The sequence below is a fragment of the Metopolophium dirhodum genome, chromosome 4, assembly GCF_019925205.1.
Source record: "Metopolophium dirhodum isolate CAU chromosome 4, ASM1992520v1, whole genome shotgun sequence".
NCBI lineage: Eukaryota > Metazoa > Arthropoda > Insecta > Hemiptera > Aphididae > Metopolophium > Metopolophium dirhodum.
The window spans coordinates 25,976,223-25,993,054 of record NC_083563.1 but is presented as its reverse complement, the minus strand read 5'-3'; the positions used below and the strand labels follow the sequence as shown (position 1 = coordinate 25,993,054).

Sequence of the window (16,832 nt, the reverse complement as noted above, 5' to 3'; positions counted from 1 at the left end):
CTCATATCTTTAAAATTATTAACATTAACTGACTATTATTAATGTAATGATTATTAAGTTAATAGATATATGATTATATTAATTCAATAATTTATTCAGTGCACAGATATTTAATAAATAATTATTATTTTAATTTTTAGTTAAAGTCATTAAGAATCTTTTAATATATTAAAATATTGTATTTTTATACAAATCTACCTATAAGTACTACCTAAAATTTAGTTTTTTTTCTGAAAAAATTGGTGTGGAGACCGTATGAATTTCTTACTACTTACATTTTAAACAATTAAATTAAAATAAATCTGTACAATTTGTACAATCGTACAAACTAGTGTTTTGCAGACATTCTTTTTTTATTATTTAAAATCCAATTAAGGTTTTCTGAGTTGAACACGACTTGTAGAAATTAGTTATTAATATATATTAATTATAAAAAAAAAAACAGTACAAAATATCCAGGTGACAATGAGTTGGCAACCCTATTCATATACTGTAATTTTTTAATGGGGGTTATCATCACATTTTATTACTGTGATAAAAATTGCTTTAATTTAGCCCCTTATAATAATTAGTTGGCATTGGGCATCTTAAGGACGTTTTACTATATACAGCGTGAAATGTGAATAGTAGACCTTGGCGATAAATAGAAAAATATGAACCTAGGTACAACAAACTCATAATTACAAACCGAAATTATTTGAACCTATAATTATGTAATAATTTTAAAAGTTAATTTAGGCAATGCAAAATAGGTATTATACATTTTGACTTGGTCATTATTTCTTCACTAGAAAAATAAAATACATATGACACAATTAAATAATTTTACAAAACGTATATTGTTTATCTTTTAGATCATTTGAATTTGTTTATTTTAATATTATAATTATTTATGATATTTATGGTACAAATTATTTTTATTTAACTATAATTTAATAATAGGAAATATTATTTATAATATGATTTAATCAATTTCTTGAGAGCCATATCGAGTATAAATATAGAATATAGTAGTGTTATTATAATAATATTATGTTGAAAAAGGAATACGAATATTATGATGCGAATGATAAATAATTTTATATGAAACAATAATTTACAAAAAGGTGGGTAAGTGGATGTCGTTCTGCTATACAGTAGGTTTCAAGTGGGTCACTGTATAATGGAAGGTATTACATTTGAATTCAATGATAGATAATATCATTGTATACGAAAAACGATGCTGAGCGGTGACGGTTTGTGAGTGTGGATAATTTATATTATATTTATATTGTTATTACTTATTACTTATTATTAATACGGTACCCAGTAAATTGAATTAATACTATAAAATGTCAAAATGACAACAAACTACATAACTAAAATAGTTGTTGGTTTTTTAATATGTAATTTCGTCCAAATTTGAACTTAAAATAACTATAAAAATAAACTGTAGGTATTTATGTAATTTTTAGTTTTTTTGGTAATAGAATTAACAACTTACGTGGAACTTTGTTTTACATTTTTAATCCTTAGTTATAAAAGTTGATTATTTTATACATTTTTAAATACTAAATAATTTGTAAATTCTCAATTTGATAAATTTCGTCAAATTTTGAACTTTAAATGCTTAGAAAAAATTGTGCCTGTATATTTTTAATATTTTTCAACTGCTATTGTAACAATATATCAGGAGCCTTGTATTAAATTTTGACGATTTTTGGCCTAACAAATTAAACTTAATTGATATTTATAGTATAAAAAACTAAAAAATTTGGAAACTGAAAATGTCCGTAAACAGCTCAAAATAAGTCAAAATATTTTTAAAACTCTATCGTGTATAGAACTTATTCCATATAATATTCAATACATATTATATATTATATATAATTCTTATATGATATAAACAATCAGAGAAACTGCATGTATCTACGGACATTTGTTTTACAGTTACACCAAAAACCAAAACCTATTTCGCGTAAAAATTCCCGGTCTTCCTTAATTTTTCTTTTGTTTTTCGCGGTGCTTTTGAAAACTTCTGGGAATTTTTTAACATTTGACCCCCCCCCCCCCCCCCCCCCAAAGTACCAACTAGATTCACTATTCTATCATAAAAGATACTGTTGAAGAAAATCTAAGCACTTTTACTGTCCTAAAAGGTGATGACATACATCATTGTGTTAAAATCAATACATTCATCGCTCCGCTCAGAATCTAAAACTATTGAAAATCGTCTTATTCAAAAACATTTAAGGTTTATATTATTAACTTGTGGTCTCGTGTTACACCAATATTAAAATTTGAATAACTTTATGATCCCGCTCCCCTAAAGAAATTAGTTTTGGATGGCAAATGACAATAATGTAGTACCTGTGGGCTATTTGGCTCAGAGGTGGTCAAATGGAAGGATAATGGGATATATGGGATATACCTACCATTATACCATGGCTATGACCAGCTATGTATTTTTTTTTTAAATAATGTAAATAAAAATTATCTACATCGGGGCGGAAAAATCATTTCACCGTCACTATTGTTCCATGTGTATAATAATAATTTGAATAAATTGCAGGATTATGTATCCTTATTTTGAAAACAGTAAATGTTTGTATATGTGTCAAATTTTATTTTATTAAGGATTTCATATAAAAATAAATAATAATAATGTTCACCAAATATACTTACTATCTGAGTAATTTACTAGTTTACTTGAATAATCCATACAATCCCTGTTTCAGTTGATACATTCATTGTCATGATTTATATTTGTTGGACAATCGACCAAAATGGCTTAAGAGTCGAATATGTTATAATTTTCTGAATCCATGCGGCTGAACATGAAAAACCATCCTATTTTATCGTCCTGTTTTCCTAGCTAATAAAACTATTTTTTTCATCTTTTATATTACCTTGAAGTATCGGCCCGTTATAATAGCAATATTATTTTAACTTTTTGTTGAAAATCAATAATTTAATAAAACATCAGCTACAAAATTGGTTTGTTGAGATTTCCTCGTTTATATTTACATCTACTTTAGATTTAAAAATGATTCTTTTGTCTTCATTTTTTTTAACGAGATTGTTGCTGGATTGAATCCTAAGTCTATAGAAATACCTAATGGCGTTTAACTCACCATTTTCTGAAATAAATATTTAAATAAATAAAAAGAAAATGATTTTGCCTTTTGTCTACTTGTGCGTGGGTCAGAGAAAAAAAATAATAATGAGAGTGACATCTACTTAAGTTTTACCGATAAAAATTAATGATGGGACCTTCCGACCTTGAACCCCATTTGTACGCAGCAATATTGTATTCTAACCAATTTTGTAATGACTAATAAGAGATTAATTAAAATGAAAAATATAGTTTTTCTACCAAGTCTTAACGTTTTAATTATTATTAGCTAAATTGTGTTGAAATCCACTTTCTTATTAGGTATAAATTATAACCTATTGGCTATTTGCATTGTGTATAGAAATGAGTAAGTATTCCACAAAATTGCGAACTTAGAAAAGCAATATTGTTTTATTTCAATAGGCTATTCCACAGCTATTTTGAAATTATTGGAAATTCATTTTTTCGGATTTGGATTTATCATTTATGTACAACACACGTTTCATCAAATGTAGTTTTATTTAAATGTATAAATTATTTTATATTAACGTTAAAGTCATACCAATAATTAAGGACTACAAATTATATTTAATAATTAGAATGATAATTTTAATCGTACGATGTAGTATAATATTTTTTAAATTATACGTTATACGTCGACGGGGGATGGTGGTGCTATAATAACGCATCACTCTGAATTAGGTAGGGTACCTAAAGTACCTACCACGCGATAGTTGTAATTTAAATTGAATACACATATTAAAATACGTTTGTAGTTTTTTCAGTTTATAAGACGACGCTGATTGAAGTGCTGCGCTCATATATTATGTTTACGATGTTGTGTAAAAAATTGATCTAAATATTTGCCTATAAAATTATAAATAATAATACTAAAATATAATGTGTAATATAGGTAGTGGTTTTGAATAAAAGTGTTTCGTGTCAAAAATGTTTTGAAGCCGTTGTTGTAATATCTCATATTAATTATAATTACGTAATATTGATCCGATAACTGGAAGTTAAGTCATTGGACGCTCTGAATGATGATATTATAAATAATATATTATATAGGTATCGTCGAATGTTTGTTATTGATGCGTTGTCACATGACATGTAATGAATAATGATATACGAGTGATTGTGGTTTTATAATTATATATTATATTGTTCTGTTAAACGGTTTGCTCGTTACGTTACTAGTATCAACAGATTGTAAAGAGCAGTGCTGATGATACACTTCTGTATTATTATAATATTATAATAATATTATAGTCGTGACTACCGATGAATGGACCGACGACTTTTCGTTATAGTTTTCATGCATCTCCATGTGATTATTATGACCACTGTATACCTACAGTAATTTAGGTTGTGTAAAAATATGTCTTTCGAAAACAAGTAGGTAATTTATTTTTGTTTTATACAATAGTACCGACCGAATGGCATGCGCATTGCGCTGTATAGTTGTTAATTAAAAATTAAAATATAATATAAATATAGACATTTATATCTACCACTCCCTACACACAATAATAATATTATGTATGCTATAATATTATGTATTAATAAACTATTGTCGTGTTATTATAATATACATAAAAACCACATGGATTTTTTTGTTTATTATATCGTATACCTTTGTTAGATTGTTTAACAGTAAATACGGTCGGTATTTGAATAACATATTATTGTAATCATTCCTTGGAAATAAAATATTTGTGTATAATATGTGTATTGTGTGTATTGGGAAGCCAGGACTACCCAAATCATGATTTTGCAATTGGAAAATGATAATAAAGACAGGAATGAATTCCATGAAGACGGAGAAAAATGCGAAAAAGGTATGTACACTTTTTTCAAGTATGACAATATAACGTTTTCGAACTAAAGCATAATACCTAATTTATAATATTATAAATTATGTTTATAAATTGTTTTTATACATTTAATACCTCATAAGTAAATTAGTGTAGTAAAGCAATTTTCTATATTTTATCAGTAATCAGTTCCTTCAAGTTTAATATTGTTTCCTATATCCTTGTATTTTGTAATCAATAGTCCTAACTCCATAATTTTTCGGAATATAGCTGATTAATTTAAAACCGGGAATGCTTTGGACTGGGGAGACACTGATCGGTTTCTCATATAATTATAACCAAAATGGTAGAAATCATCCGGTTGTCGATCGAAGTACATCGTATAAATACACCTTAAGAAGGTTTCGAATATATACCTCGTCATCAAGTAGATTGTAGATTACTGTACTTGATGTGTTAAATTATTAAATTACTAATAGATTTGAATTCAGTGACTTACCTGTACGAAAAAAACCACAATGAGTGAAGCAGTGAAGGATAAGTATGGATCGGAATCTATTTCTAATGATAGCAGTTTATCATATGTATTTATATTATCATAAGTATTTTCTGTAGGTTTATCTCATTTAACATTTCATCTTTAGCAAAAAGATCGCATGTAACTTATTTATATGTATTTATAATATACTGGAGTAACGTGGAATGGCGTGAATAGATTTGTATTATATTATAGTCGAGTTATTTTAATAATTTAACCGTGCATAGAAAATTAGAAAATGATAACATAAGTAATGATGGAAGGTGGATTAAATGTATTTATATATTGTCACGGATGTACGAATACTACTTAAAAATAAATTTTTTTAAAAAGAATAACAACAGATCAGACTATGAACAAAAAGCTATAAAAATAATATGATATCGAAATTGTTCGATTATCTTCATATTGATTTTATATTTTATATATAAGTTTATTTAATATACATAGTTGCACACACAAAACAACAAACAAATTGTCAACCACACCAAGTGGTCAGCCCAAATCTGAAAAAAAGTGGTAATAAAATTTGTCAAATTTTGTTTTTAAAAATTTAACATGGTGTTACAGTTATCCATTTCCCTTATAATAGAAGTATCCACTTTTTCCTCGCCTAAATATTACTACTAAGTTCGTAAAACATTCTACATAATTTATTAGGTTATTAATTATTATATGAATTAATCTTCTTATTACATTTTATTAATATTCGATAAATTTGTTTACAATATACATTATTATCAACAAAATTAAAATTTTAGATAACCAACAATAGATTTGAATGCGGTATATTAATGTAAAAAACTACTTAAAGATTCAACCCATATTGTATTATTATAATGTTTGAGTATATACTCTGATATAGACAGGTACTAACGGTAATGACAATATGGTATTTTTCTATTCAATACTTTTTGAGTGTTATAAGTCACTTATAACCATACACAATGTATTATTTTAAGAAAGGTTAACTTTGTTAACTATAATAATTTAACCTAAACAAAATGTTATAACAAACATTTAATGTACAGTGTATAAACTAAATATATGATATAATTATGTATTTATTTACCTACCTACTAATAGATGGTCGTGGCTGGAAAAGTTAGATATTATTATACGAATTTAGATATGCAATACCTATATGGATATATATATATATATAAATTAAAAATGCTTGTAACATTTAGAACGAATTAATATGATACTTTTGAAATTATGCCATATCTATTGAGTATACTCAAAATTTTTCAGGTTCATATTTTGCATGATGTTTAATTCAATAGTGGTCGGTGGACCAGTACATGAGGTCTAAACAATAAAATTTAACTTTTCAATGATAGAAAATTAGTATTAGTTTGTTCCGGTTTACAAAACTATTTGCATAAAATTAATTTTAAAAACTTTTCATTTCGTGTAAAAGTTCATGAGATGTATTACAAAAATATTATCGCTTTGAGGAATATATAAAATTGATTTATATATAGTTCCTACTCTGTCAGCGTGCATTATAATTTATACCTAGGTAAAAATGTAAAATACAGCTATACACGATCTCGGTACATTACAAATTTACAAATGCTGATCAGAAACCCCTGATTTTTAAATATATATAATATTTATTTTATATAGGATAATCGTTTCATGAATAAATACATATTTGGAAAATGGATGTACCTAAGCTAATTATAATTCATTATCATGTTTATTCATGAGCCATGATAGTATGTATATTATTTAAATATATTTACACAAAATAAAGCGTTTCAAATTTTCATATTACATGTAGGTACCAGGTACCTATATGAATAATTGTTAATCATGCGTACTTAAATAAATATACCGTTAATTTCTAATTTTGAACCATCTACTAAAAATAATAGCTAAAGAGTTGCTAAAAATGTAATGCTATAGAAATAATTCATTACGAATATAATATGATTTAGATATTCGATACATTATGAATTAACTATTAGTAGGTATTTAGTTATTTAGGTAATAGGTACATGGATTAATTTATAATTTAATTTAATTGTTTTAATATACAATTTAATGAGGCAAAAACAAATAATATATATACTTAACTGGATTTCAATTGAATATATACTTACATATTATATAACAAGACATATAGCAATGACAGGTTACTAAAACCATTGCCGAACAATGTTTCATGATTATGTACGTGACCCTGCAATTACCTAATTACATGTACAACAAAAAACTAAGATTCTTACAAGATAATTGATTTACTATGACGTGTGCCTAATGTTAACTAGATATTATGTTTGCAAATTAGTTTTAATTTTGCATATAATATATAGCACATCGTGTAGAGTCTTCCAGAAGTCAGAACAATATTCGTCTTAGTATAGCCAAGTAAAAACCATTTCGGGTTCATAATAAATAAACAATATAAGTGTATAATAATATTATTTAAAACGATATTTAAGCTGTTTTAATGGTTGTAGGAACCAATGATGATATCAATAAAATTGAGCCTACTCCGGCGGATTTCGAAACAGCCATTAGCCATACAGGTAAGATATTATATATTATATTATTATTGTAGCTTAAGTGCAACGATTTACATGATGTAAACAGCAATGAAGATTACTACAAATATTAAGGTTTTTCATTTTTAATAACATTTTAATTTTAATTTATTCAACCATTTCTCTCAGTCGTTTGTAGAAAATAATATGATTTAATTTTTAATTTTTTTACGGTTCCATAGTTAGTATTATTACTTATTAATAATCTAATATAATTAATTTCTTGGAATTTCGTATGTTAGTTCATACATTTAAAAACGAACAAACGGTTAATTAATTATAATTGTTCAACATTCAAACAAGAGTATTAGTAAAGGGCAAAGTGGTAATATGAACCAAGATAAGGAAACTTATGAGTTATTATACTTCATACATTACGTAGTAAGGAGAATATACAAATTACATTTTTGAATATATTAACTTAACAATTCGTAGCAAAAATGTTGCTGCTAAATAAGAAAAATCATTTAAAAAACCATAAACTATTAATTTTTGTTGCCACAATAGGTTAGGTAGGTAGGTATAAAAAATTTAATATAAAAATTAAAAGGTCAAATTTAAAAATATTTCTTTTCAATATTATATTTAAAAATTTCAAAAACCAGAATTTGAAAAAACACTTAAGCAAAAATGGTTAAAAAAAATCAGTCTGCCCTTAATCCTTATTAGCTAAACCGATATTTTTTAATAGAGCATGGCCTTTTTCTACCAAAAACCCGGCACCACAGATAGACCATTTCGGCCCAAAACAAAAAAATATGATTCCCGTTTCCACAAAAATGTATTTTGGTGAAAAGACGTTTCCACCAAATATTATTTGGGAACCATGTACAAACGTAACAAACATATCTATACACTGATTTCAGAATAATTGCGTATCATAATAATTATTATAACCATTATATTTAAATATTTTAAAATGTCATAAAAAATATAGTAGGTACATGTAATAATAATATCCAAGTTAAATAATACAATTCAATTATAGTTTTTAAAAAATCACATAAATTATCATAGATTCGTCAGTTGAAAATTAATGACATTGACTAAGTACTACTTAAGTTTAATAGTTGAATAATCATCTAATATTATTTTTCTATTTATTTGACATCTTGATGGCTGCGATGAAGTCTATATTTCCGTTATCGACAATAGTATCGCTGTATAGTGTATACAACTGTACAATCTTCAATATTGTACAAATTGCAAAACAGTATGCCACTATTCCATGTTATATTACTATAGGTGACATGCGCAAATAAAACTCAAATATTAGGGGTGCTTTAGTTATGTAATGTTCACAGAATTTCTGCTATTAGATAATCAAAATTTATGTTTGTACTACTCTAAAAGAAAATATAAAAAAAAGAAAAAATTATGGATAAGCACATAACAATGTAAATAAAAAAAAAAAATGACCAAAACACATTTTATGTTTGTATACCTATTGCCCTATTGGCTATTTAATATATTATTTAATTAGTGATATAATATATTGTGACGGTTAATGAAGGGTTGATTATTATTATAGTTCATAAAATGTGCAATAGTTCCAGCCCTCTCAAGATTTTATTTAAAATCTTAAACTTTAAATAAATAAAAATTGTGTCAATAATATGATACTATAATACGTCTTCAATAAGATTCTTTTTTATTGAATTTGACACGTTTTAGATTCTGAGCGAAGCGATGAATGTATTGATTTTACAATGATGTGTGTTTTTTTTAAAAATTTTTTTTGTGTCTGTCATCACCTTTTAGGACAGTAAAAGTGCTTGGATTTTCTTTAACAGTAACTTTTCCGGTAGTTTTCAAAAGCGACGTGAAAAACAAAAGAAAAATTAAGGAAAAACGGGAATTTTTACGCAAAATCTGTTTTGGAGAAAATCGATTTTGGTTTTTGGTGTAACTCTAAAACAAATGACCGTAGGGATATGAAATTTTGACTGAATATTTATAATTGCATTTCCTATACACCATAACATTTTCCAAATATTTTGATTTATTTTGAGCTGTTTACGGACATTGTCAATTTCCATTTTATTTAGTTTTTTTTTCTATAAATATCAATAAAATTTTATCTATTGATTAAAAAAGCTTGAAAATTTAATAGAAGGCTCTTAGGTTATTGTTTCAAAGGCAGATGAAAAAAATTAAAAATCCTTAGTCACAGTTTTTATTTATAAGCATTTAAAGTTCAAATTTTTGACAAAATACGGAAAAATCACGAAAATAGCAAATTATTTTGAGTTGAAAATTCATAAAAATGTTTCTTTTTAAATCTAAGATTTGAAAATGTAATACAAGATTATTCTAAGTTTGTCTATCTTTATAAAAAAAAATATTTTCACAAGCAAATCAAATTAAATTTTTATGAGCGTTTGAAGTTTATATTTTTACAATATTGGATATTCACTAAATTTCTCATGTAGCGATTTTCTTATTTTGTTGTAATTAAAAAACGAATGAATGTAGATACTTGAAAATTTCACTGAATGTTTATATTAGCATTTTCTATACACCATACAATTTTGAAAATATTTTGACTCTTTTTGAGCTGTTTACGGACATTGTCAGTTTTAAATTTTTTTAGTTTTTTTTTCTATAAATATCAATAAAATTTTATTTGTTGGGTAAAAAAGCGTGAAATTTTAATATAAGGCTCCTGATAAATTGTTCTAATAGCAGTTGAAAAATATTAAAAATACATTTGCACAATTTTTTTTTATAAGCATTTAAAGTTCAAATTTTGACAACATTTATGAAATTTATAATTTATTAATTATTTTGTAGTTAAAAATGTATAAAATGTTTAACTTTTATGGCTATGGATTGAAAATTTAAAACAAGGCTCCACGTAAATAGGTTATATATAAATTACTTTATTCACAATAATATCATCAAATATACTTGGTAATATCATAGGCTGACTAACCGTTTTCGCTCAGAATCGTGTTTCTTATACAATGATATTATATCATTGAATTCAAATTTAACACCATCCATAACAGTGACCCACTTGTAACCTACTGTACAGCAGAGCGACATCAACTTATCCACCTTTTTTTAATTAAAATTATTAACTCCGGTAGTTTTCTGATTTCTCAAAATATAACAATGTATTAATTACTTGGTTGAGTTATTTTTTCGTTGGAATGCTTAAAGATATTTCGCTGTTAAATAGTTTGCTTTAAGTGTAGTACCGATAGTCTTAACAATAAATAATATATCTATAATAATATGGGATATAATTTACCTGAGCAGCTTCTAATAAAATGTAATCTTTTCACAAAATTGTACCGTAACTACGAAAAAAAACTGTACCTCTGAGTCTGATCTCATATTTTCAAATGAGTCTATGGTATTATAATATGTAATAAGTAATAACTAATAATGTACAAAACACATGATTTTTCTTAATATGACAAGTAAACTTAAACTGATAAATTAGAAATAAAAAAAAATGTATTACTTTCTATTTATAATTTTAAATCATAAATATACAGGACTTGGGTGTGCTAAATTGAATGTTAAGTGCTATATAGTACTCCCTAGCACCCCCTTGGATAGGTTAAATTGCCATAGTTACCCCCTTAGTTAGAATTATGATCATTGATTACCAAATTTTTTTTGCGGAAATGGGAATTGTATCTTAACGTTTTTTGTGGAAATGGGCTTTGGCGGAAACTGTCATATAATTTTTGCAGAAACGGGTAACACTCTTTAATAATATGTATAACTGTATAAGTATAAGTATACGTATCTATCTACCTAACCTATTGGAAATTTATCTTAACGGTTTTTGTCGACGCGTGCATTTTAGGTTATGGCATTTACAATAAAAGAATGCTCGTGTTGTACATACCTTTAACACTGACTTCGTTGTTCTGCACCAGTTCACCGTCGTTTATATTGCCGGCGGTAAGATGTTACTTCGATTTGACGCCTTTGGAAGAGGGCTCGCTGTTCGGAGCTGTTTATGTAGGCAAGTTCTCAAACATCGCAGCACTGTAATAATATTACTTGTACAGTCTTAATGTGGTACATTATAGTGGAGATCTGTCGTTACTGATATATCATATTATATCACGTCGGACTATGTACAGTGTACCTATACTGTATAATATAATATTATGAACACGTATTGTTGACACTGTAGCGATTTTTTTCACAGGTATGGTTTCGAGTGCTTTTGTATGGGGTTTTCTCATTGATACGCTGGGAAGACAAAAATTATTATTCTATGGCATACTGTTGAGTGGAATTATGGAGTTTCTTTCGGGGCTCGTTCAAAGATTTTGGGTGTTGGTTGTTCTCAAGTTCTTTTGTGGAGTCGCGTGAGTATTATACATATTATTATTTATTTGCTCATTTTATCAAAGGAAGTGTATGAATTTACATACCACACATTATACCTGAAGGGATGGGCAACTCAAAATTTTTAAGGTGCCACTTTTTGTCACTTTAAAGTTACACGTCCTGCATTGTTCTTTGAATGACTTTTTTCGCAGATTAAGCCAGCTAAAATTGGTAGGTCGTAGGTGAGTTGCCAGTTGTCACTTGTCCATCCCCATACTAAACTATAATATTATTATATCATAATCATTGGCGTAGCCAGAGATGTTAAGGGGACTGCAACCTACCCCACAATTTCAGGAAAATTAGTACCTTTTGCAGTTTACTGTGAAATAATACACTAATATTTAACCATGTATTAAGATTGTAATTTGTATGAAAGTTTCTACAAACATCTTTGTATCTATTATATACCCATCACCCACCGGCATCAGCATCCAAAATTATGACGGATCTTAGTTAAGATCCCTTTATGTAGGTAACAAATGATCAGCCCTTCTCTAGTAAAATCTTGACTACGCTACTGATTAAATGCATCAAATAATTTTTCAGAACATGTGGTCCGTATTCTCTTGCATTTACTTTTTTGTCTGAATTCTATGATAAAGAACATCGAGATAAAATCGTATTGTACGCAGGAGGATTTTCGTCGTTCGCTTTTGTTTTACAACCGCGTACGTGTTTTTTTCTTTATTAAATTGATTTTTTTCACAACAATATTTATTCACTAATAAGCAATAATTATTGTCTGTATAGTTGTGGCGTATTTTTTGATTCCAATGGATATAAATTTTCAATTTTTGAATGGAAATCTAATTATTGATAATTGGAGAGTATTCCTGATGACTTGTTCAGTCATGGTATTCCTAGCAGCATTCTTAGTTTATTCTATGGACGAAAGTCCAAAGTTCCTAATGGCAGTCGGTCGCCATAAAGAAGCTCTACATGTGTTTCGAAAAATATATTCCCAAAATACAGGCAATCCACCGGAATCTTATCCCGTAAGTATTCTACATGCTGTATTTTACACAAATTTAAAAATATTAATTAATTAATCTGTATTTTATCAAATCATTGAAATATAAATATGATATTATTTAGATTAGCATTTTAAGATCAGACATTTTAGAAGAACAATCCTTAAAATCTATGCCATCAATAACTGTTACAAAGTTTATAAGAAAAGGATGGATCCAAATAAAACCTTTTTTTTTGCAACCATATTTAACCCCGTCATTATTGACATTCTTGTTGCTATTCATGACAATGTTAACGTGAGTTTAAAATGTTTGGATGATATATAAATTAGAATTAGTTTATTAAATATCAAAATTATTTTATCAAATAATTTATATAAGTAGTTACTTTAATAATAAAACGTAGGTGATTTTCACTTTTTTAAGTTCCCCTCTTTCCAAATTATTATTTTACTATACAATATTATAGTTTAAAAATTATAACATCATATTTATTTACGATACGCATTCAAAATTCTTGCATCTAGTACTCTATTTGAACCCACGAGCTCTCAGAATTGTAATAGGTATAATTTTAGGTTTTGGTTGTTAGATGAATTTATTTTTTATATTAACAAATATTGCTTACTAACGCCTCGATTCGATACAATACGCAGATTGAACACCTTTCGATTAAGACTGCCAAATATGTACGCAACAATTATTGCAGCCAAAGGCGACCATTCAGTATGCGAATGCAGGACTTCAACTAACGTTACTTACACTGCAGCATGTAGAGGGGTAAGTACCTACTGTAATTGTAATTTGTTTTATTTTTTATCATTAAATACAAAAAATATTGAATATTTTAGACTCTCGCTCTAGTCGATCCAGAAATCTATATCAAATCTATGATTGTTGGATCAGCAGTTTTTAGTATGTTTTGGGTCGCCATATTCATTACAAAATACATGGATAAAAATTATATATATAGTAAGTGATAAATAGTATATTATATATATACCAAATATTATTATTATACAGAATTAAATGTATTCTAAATATTGCATTGGACCATTACAAACGATTTTTTTTTTAATATTATTAGACGCATTGCTATGGGTACGTTTTTGTGATTATATGAGTAATATATTATCAGGTAGGCAATCTAACCTAACCTGTGGTAGATTGCGGACCCCACGTGATGCGTACTTATTAATGTATAATTTAACTCTAAAGTATCTAAATTATTCTAAAATGCAAAAAATTGGTCAACCGAAACCGTGGTTCGAACTCGGTACATTTTGTGTACTAAAATAGACAGGCTTTTCGCATTGATAATAATAATTATTATTATTAAAACTAAATAAAACCTATACCAATCATTTATATTGGACCTCTTATATTCACTTTTTTTCGCGACAAAATGTAGCTTATCTTCTTCCTCAAGGTCTAATCTACTCTGTAGCAAATTTCATCGCAATCGGATGAATAGTTTAGGAATGCATAAATGACACAGTCAGTTGCAAAAATTTTTTGCCTTTTATATATATAGATAGATAGATTACTAAATAATAAATGGTCAATGAGTTATTTTTAACAATAATAATTATAATTTATCACTTTACGATAAAATGTAAATGTTCCATTTTAATAATGTATGTATGAAATATAAATTATTATAATTATCATTGCTCAACTAACATTTTAAAATTGATTTTCAGTATGTTTTTCAATAGTGGGTGGACTTGGTATTTCAATATTTCCATGGACAAATGGAATCGTCACCTTAATCTTATCAGCTATTTACGTAGGCATAATGAACATCAATACGACGCTAGTAATTAGTATTATGGCTTCGGCTGTTCCTACCACACTAAGGTAAACGTCGAATTAAATAATTAAATTCATCTATTATGTATATACCTATAATATAATATATGTAAACTATACATATACATTTAAATTGGTTTTTAAATTCAGAACACTTATAAAATAATCGTTTTTGTGATGACAATTATTTTTGCAAGTACCCAATGTTATTGATTCTTTATAATATGTGCATTGCAATGTATGCAAAAACATCATACGTCCATCAATTAAATGTTATCAAATCTTATAAAGGAACTTTAATTTATCAAGAGTAGATTTAGTTGTAGTAACAGACTACTTTCTTCGTAAAAATGTTATTATAATATAATATTATATGTCATATAATTTGTCATTTTAGTGATCACATGCAAATTTGAATTTGACATTCACAAATCCTTTAAAATAATAAAAACCATACTGAAAATATACATGAATAAATAAACTATAATGGTCATAAAATAATATTTCGAAGTTTTTTCAAGCACGGATCGTCCCTAGCCTAAGTATAACTCTTAGCTATAATAAATATGATAATATATAGATTATAGGTACCTACGTCATAATATTCGTGTTTGGCAAATAGTCAACAATAAATAGGTAATACTATTATCTTCAGATATATTTAGGTGAAACTCCATTACTTTAATGCATAAAAAAGTCAATAGACCCCTAGCGCAAAACGTTATTAGTGTATTACTTTTGTAAAATATAATAAATATCAATTATAATTATTTTTTTTCAGAGGTATGGCGGTTAATATGGTCATAATGTTCGGTAGAATAGGAGTTGTTTTCGGAAATTTAATCATACCTGTATTGGATAGGATCAGTTGCGAGTTGCCGTATTTGACATTAGCTATGTTTAATTTTTGTAAGAAAACTAATAATATATTTTATTTTATTTATGCACGATATTATATCAAGTATATGAAAATAATTTTTATTACATTTTTCAGCGTGCTTGTTTGTCATACTAATATTAATGAGGATAAAAAAAGAAAAATCAAAAACAATTACAACCTCCTAATATATATTTCATCCTCCATGTTTTGTAATGCGACAATATCCAGAGCAAAAATTTCAAACAAAAATAAATTATTAAGAAATTAAATGACTCTAATTTTTTAATATTTTATACCTACCTATTTATGTATTATATTAGTTCTTAATTTTCAAATTTTATTTGATCACAATTTATTTTACTGCAATATAATGATTTTATGTATATAGAAAAATATAATAAAGATGGGTATTAACTAGTTGAGTTAATTTTATTTTACTTTTTAATTCTAGATTGTCCATTGTAATAAGTAAAAACTCCGCAGTAAAAAATTACTACTAAAAAAACTACTGATTATATTCACGTGCAAGGAGTGTGAACCCACTGCAGGGACCCATAAACTTTATAATGGCATAAAGAATATTAACTAACAATTTTTTTATTACGTACTAAATATTAATAAAATATTATATTGAAGGTTTTGGCCACGTGAAAGTAGGTATATTATGTTTATCTGTATGGTGACATTTTTTCTGCCCAAAACGTGAGAACAGACAAAAAAGGAATTAAAAAAAACTCACACATTGTTTTAAAATCAATACATTCATCGCTCGGCTTAGAATCTAAAATAATAACAATTATAAC

The 16,832-nt window shown here is 26.7% G+C and overlaps 1 protein-coding gene across 5 annotated transcripts; it reads left to right on the top strand.

The window, feature by feature from the left end:
- Window positions 1-3,884: 3,884 nt before the first annotated feature.
- LOC132943691 (synaptic vesicle glycoprotein 2B-like) lies at window positions 3,885-16,446 on the top strand. 5 transcript variants are annotated; one of them, XM_061012737.1, is made up of 14 exons: window positions 3,885-4,165; window positions 4,295-4,492; window positions 4,850-4,935; window positions 7,921-7,989; window positions 11,828-11,989; window positions 12,179-12,341; window positions 12,913-13,034; window positions 13,117-13,361; window positions 13,462-13,634; window positions 13,994-14,117; window positions 14,189-14,309; window positions 15,041-15,197; window positions 15,931-16,058; window positions 16,144-16,446. In XM_061012737.1, the coding sequence occupies exons 2-14, from the start codon at window positions 4,476-4,478 to the stop codon at window positions 16,212-16,214; spliced, it is 1,638 nt and encodes a 545-aa protein (XP_060868720.1). In that variant the 5' UTR covers window positions 3,885-4,165; window positions 4,295-4,475; the 3' UTR covers window positions 16,215-16,446. The 5 variants fall into 5 exon arrangements, with proteins under 5 accessions (XP_060868720.1, XP_060868719.1, XP_060868721.1 ...); XM_061012736.1 differs by having other exon boundaries at window positions 3,885-4,207; XM_061012738.1 differs by having other exon boundaries at window positions 3,885-4,492; window positions 4,846-4,935.
- Window positions 16,447-16,832: the final 386 nt, after the last annotated feature.

What these genes read in the sequence shown, in the direction of transcription:
- LOC132943691 (XM_061012737.1), top strand. An exon ending in AAGTTCTTTTGTGGAGTCGC is followed by an intron (nt 12,342 to 12,912) that starts GTGAGTATTATA and finishes ATAATTTTTCAG; the next exon opens with AACATGTGGTCCGTATTCTC. An exon ending in GGATAAAAATTATATATATA is followed by an intron (nt 14,310 to 15,040) that starts GTAAGTGATAAA and finishes ATTGATTTTCAG; the next exon opens with TATGTTTTTCAATAGTGGGT.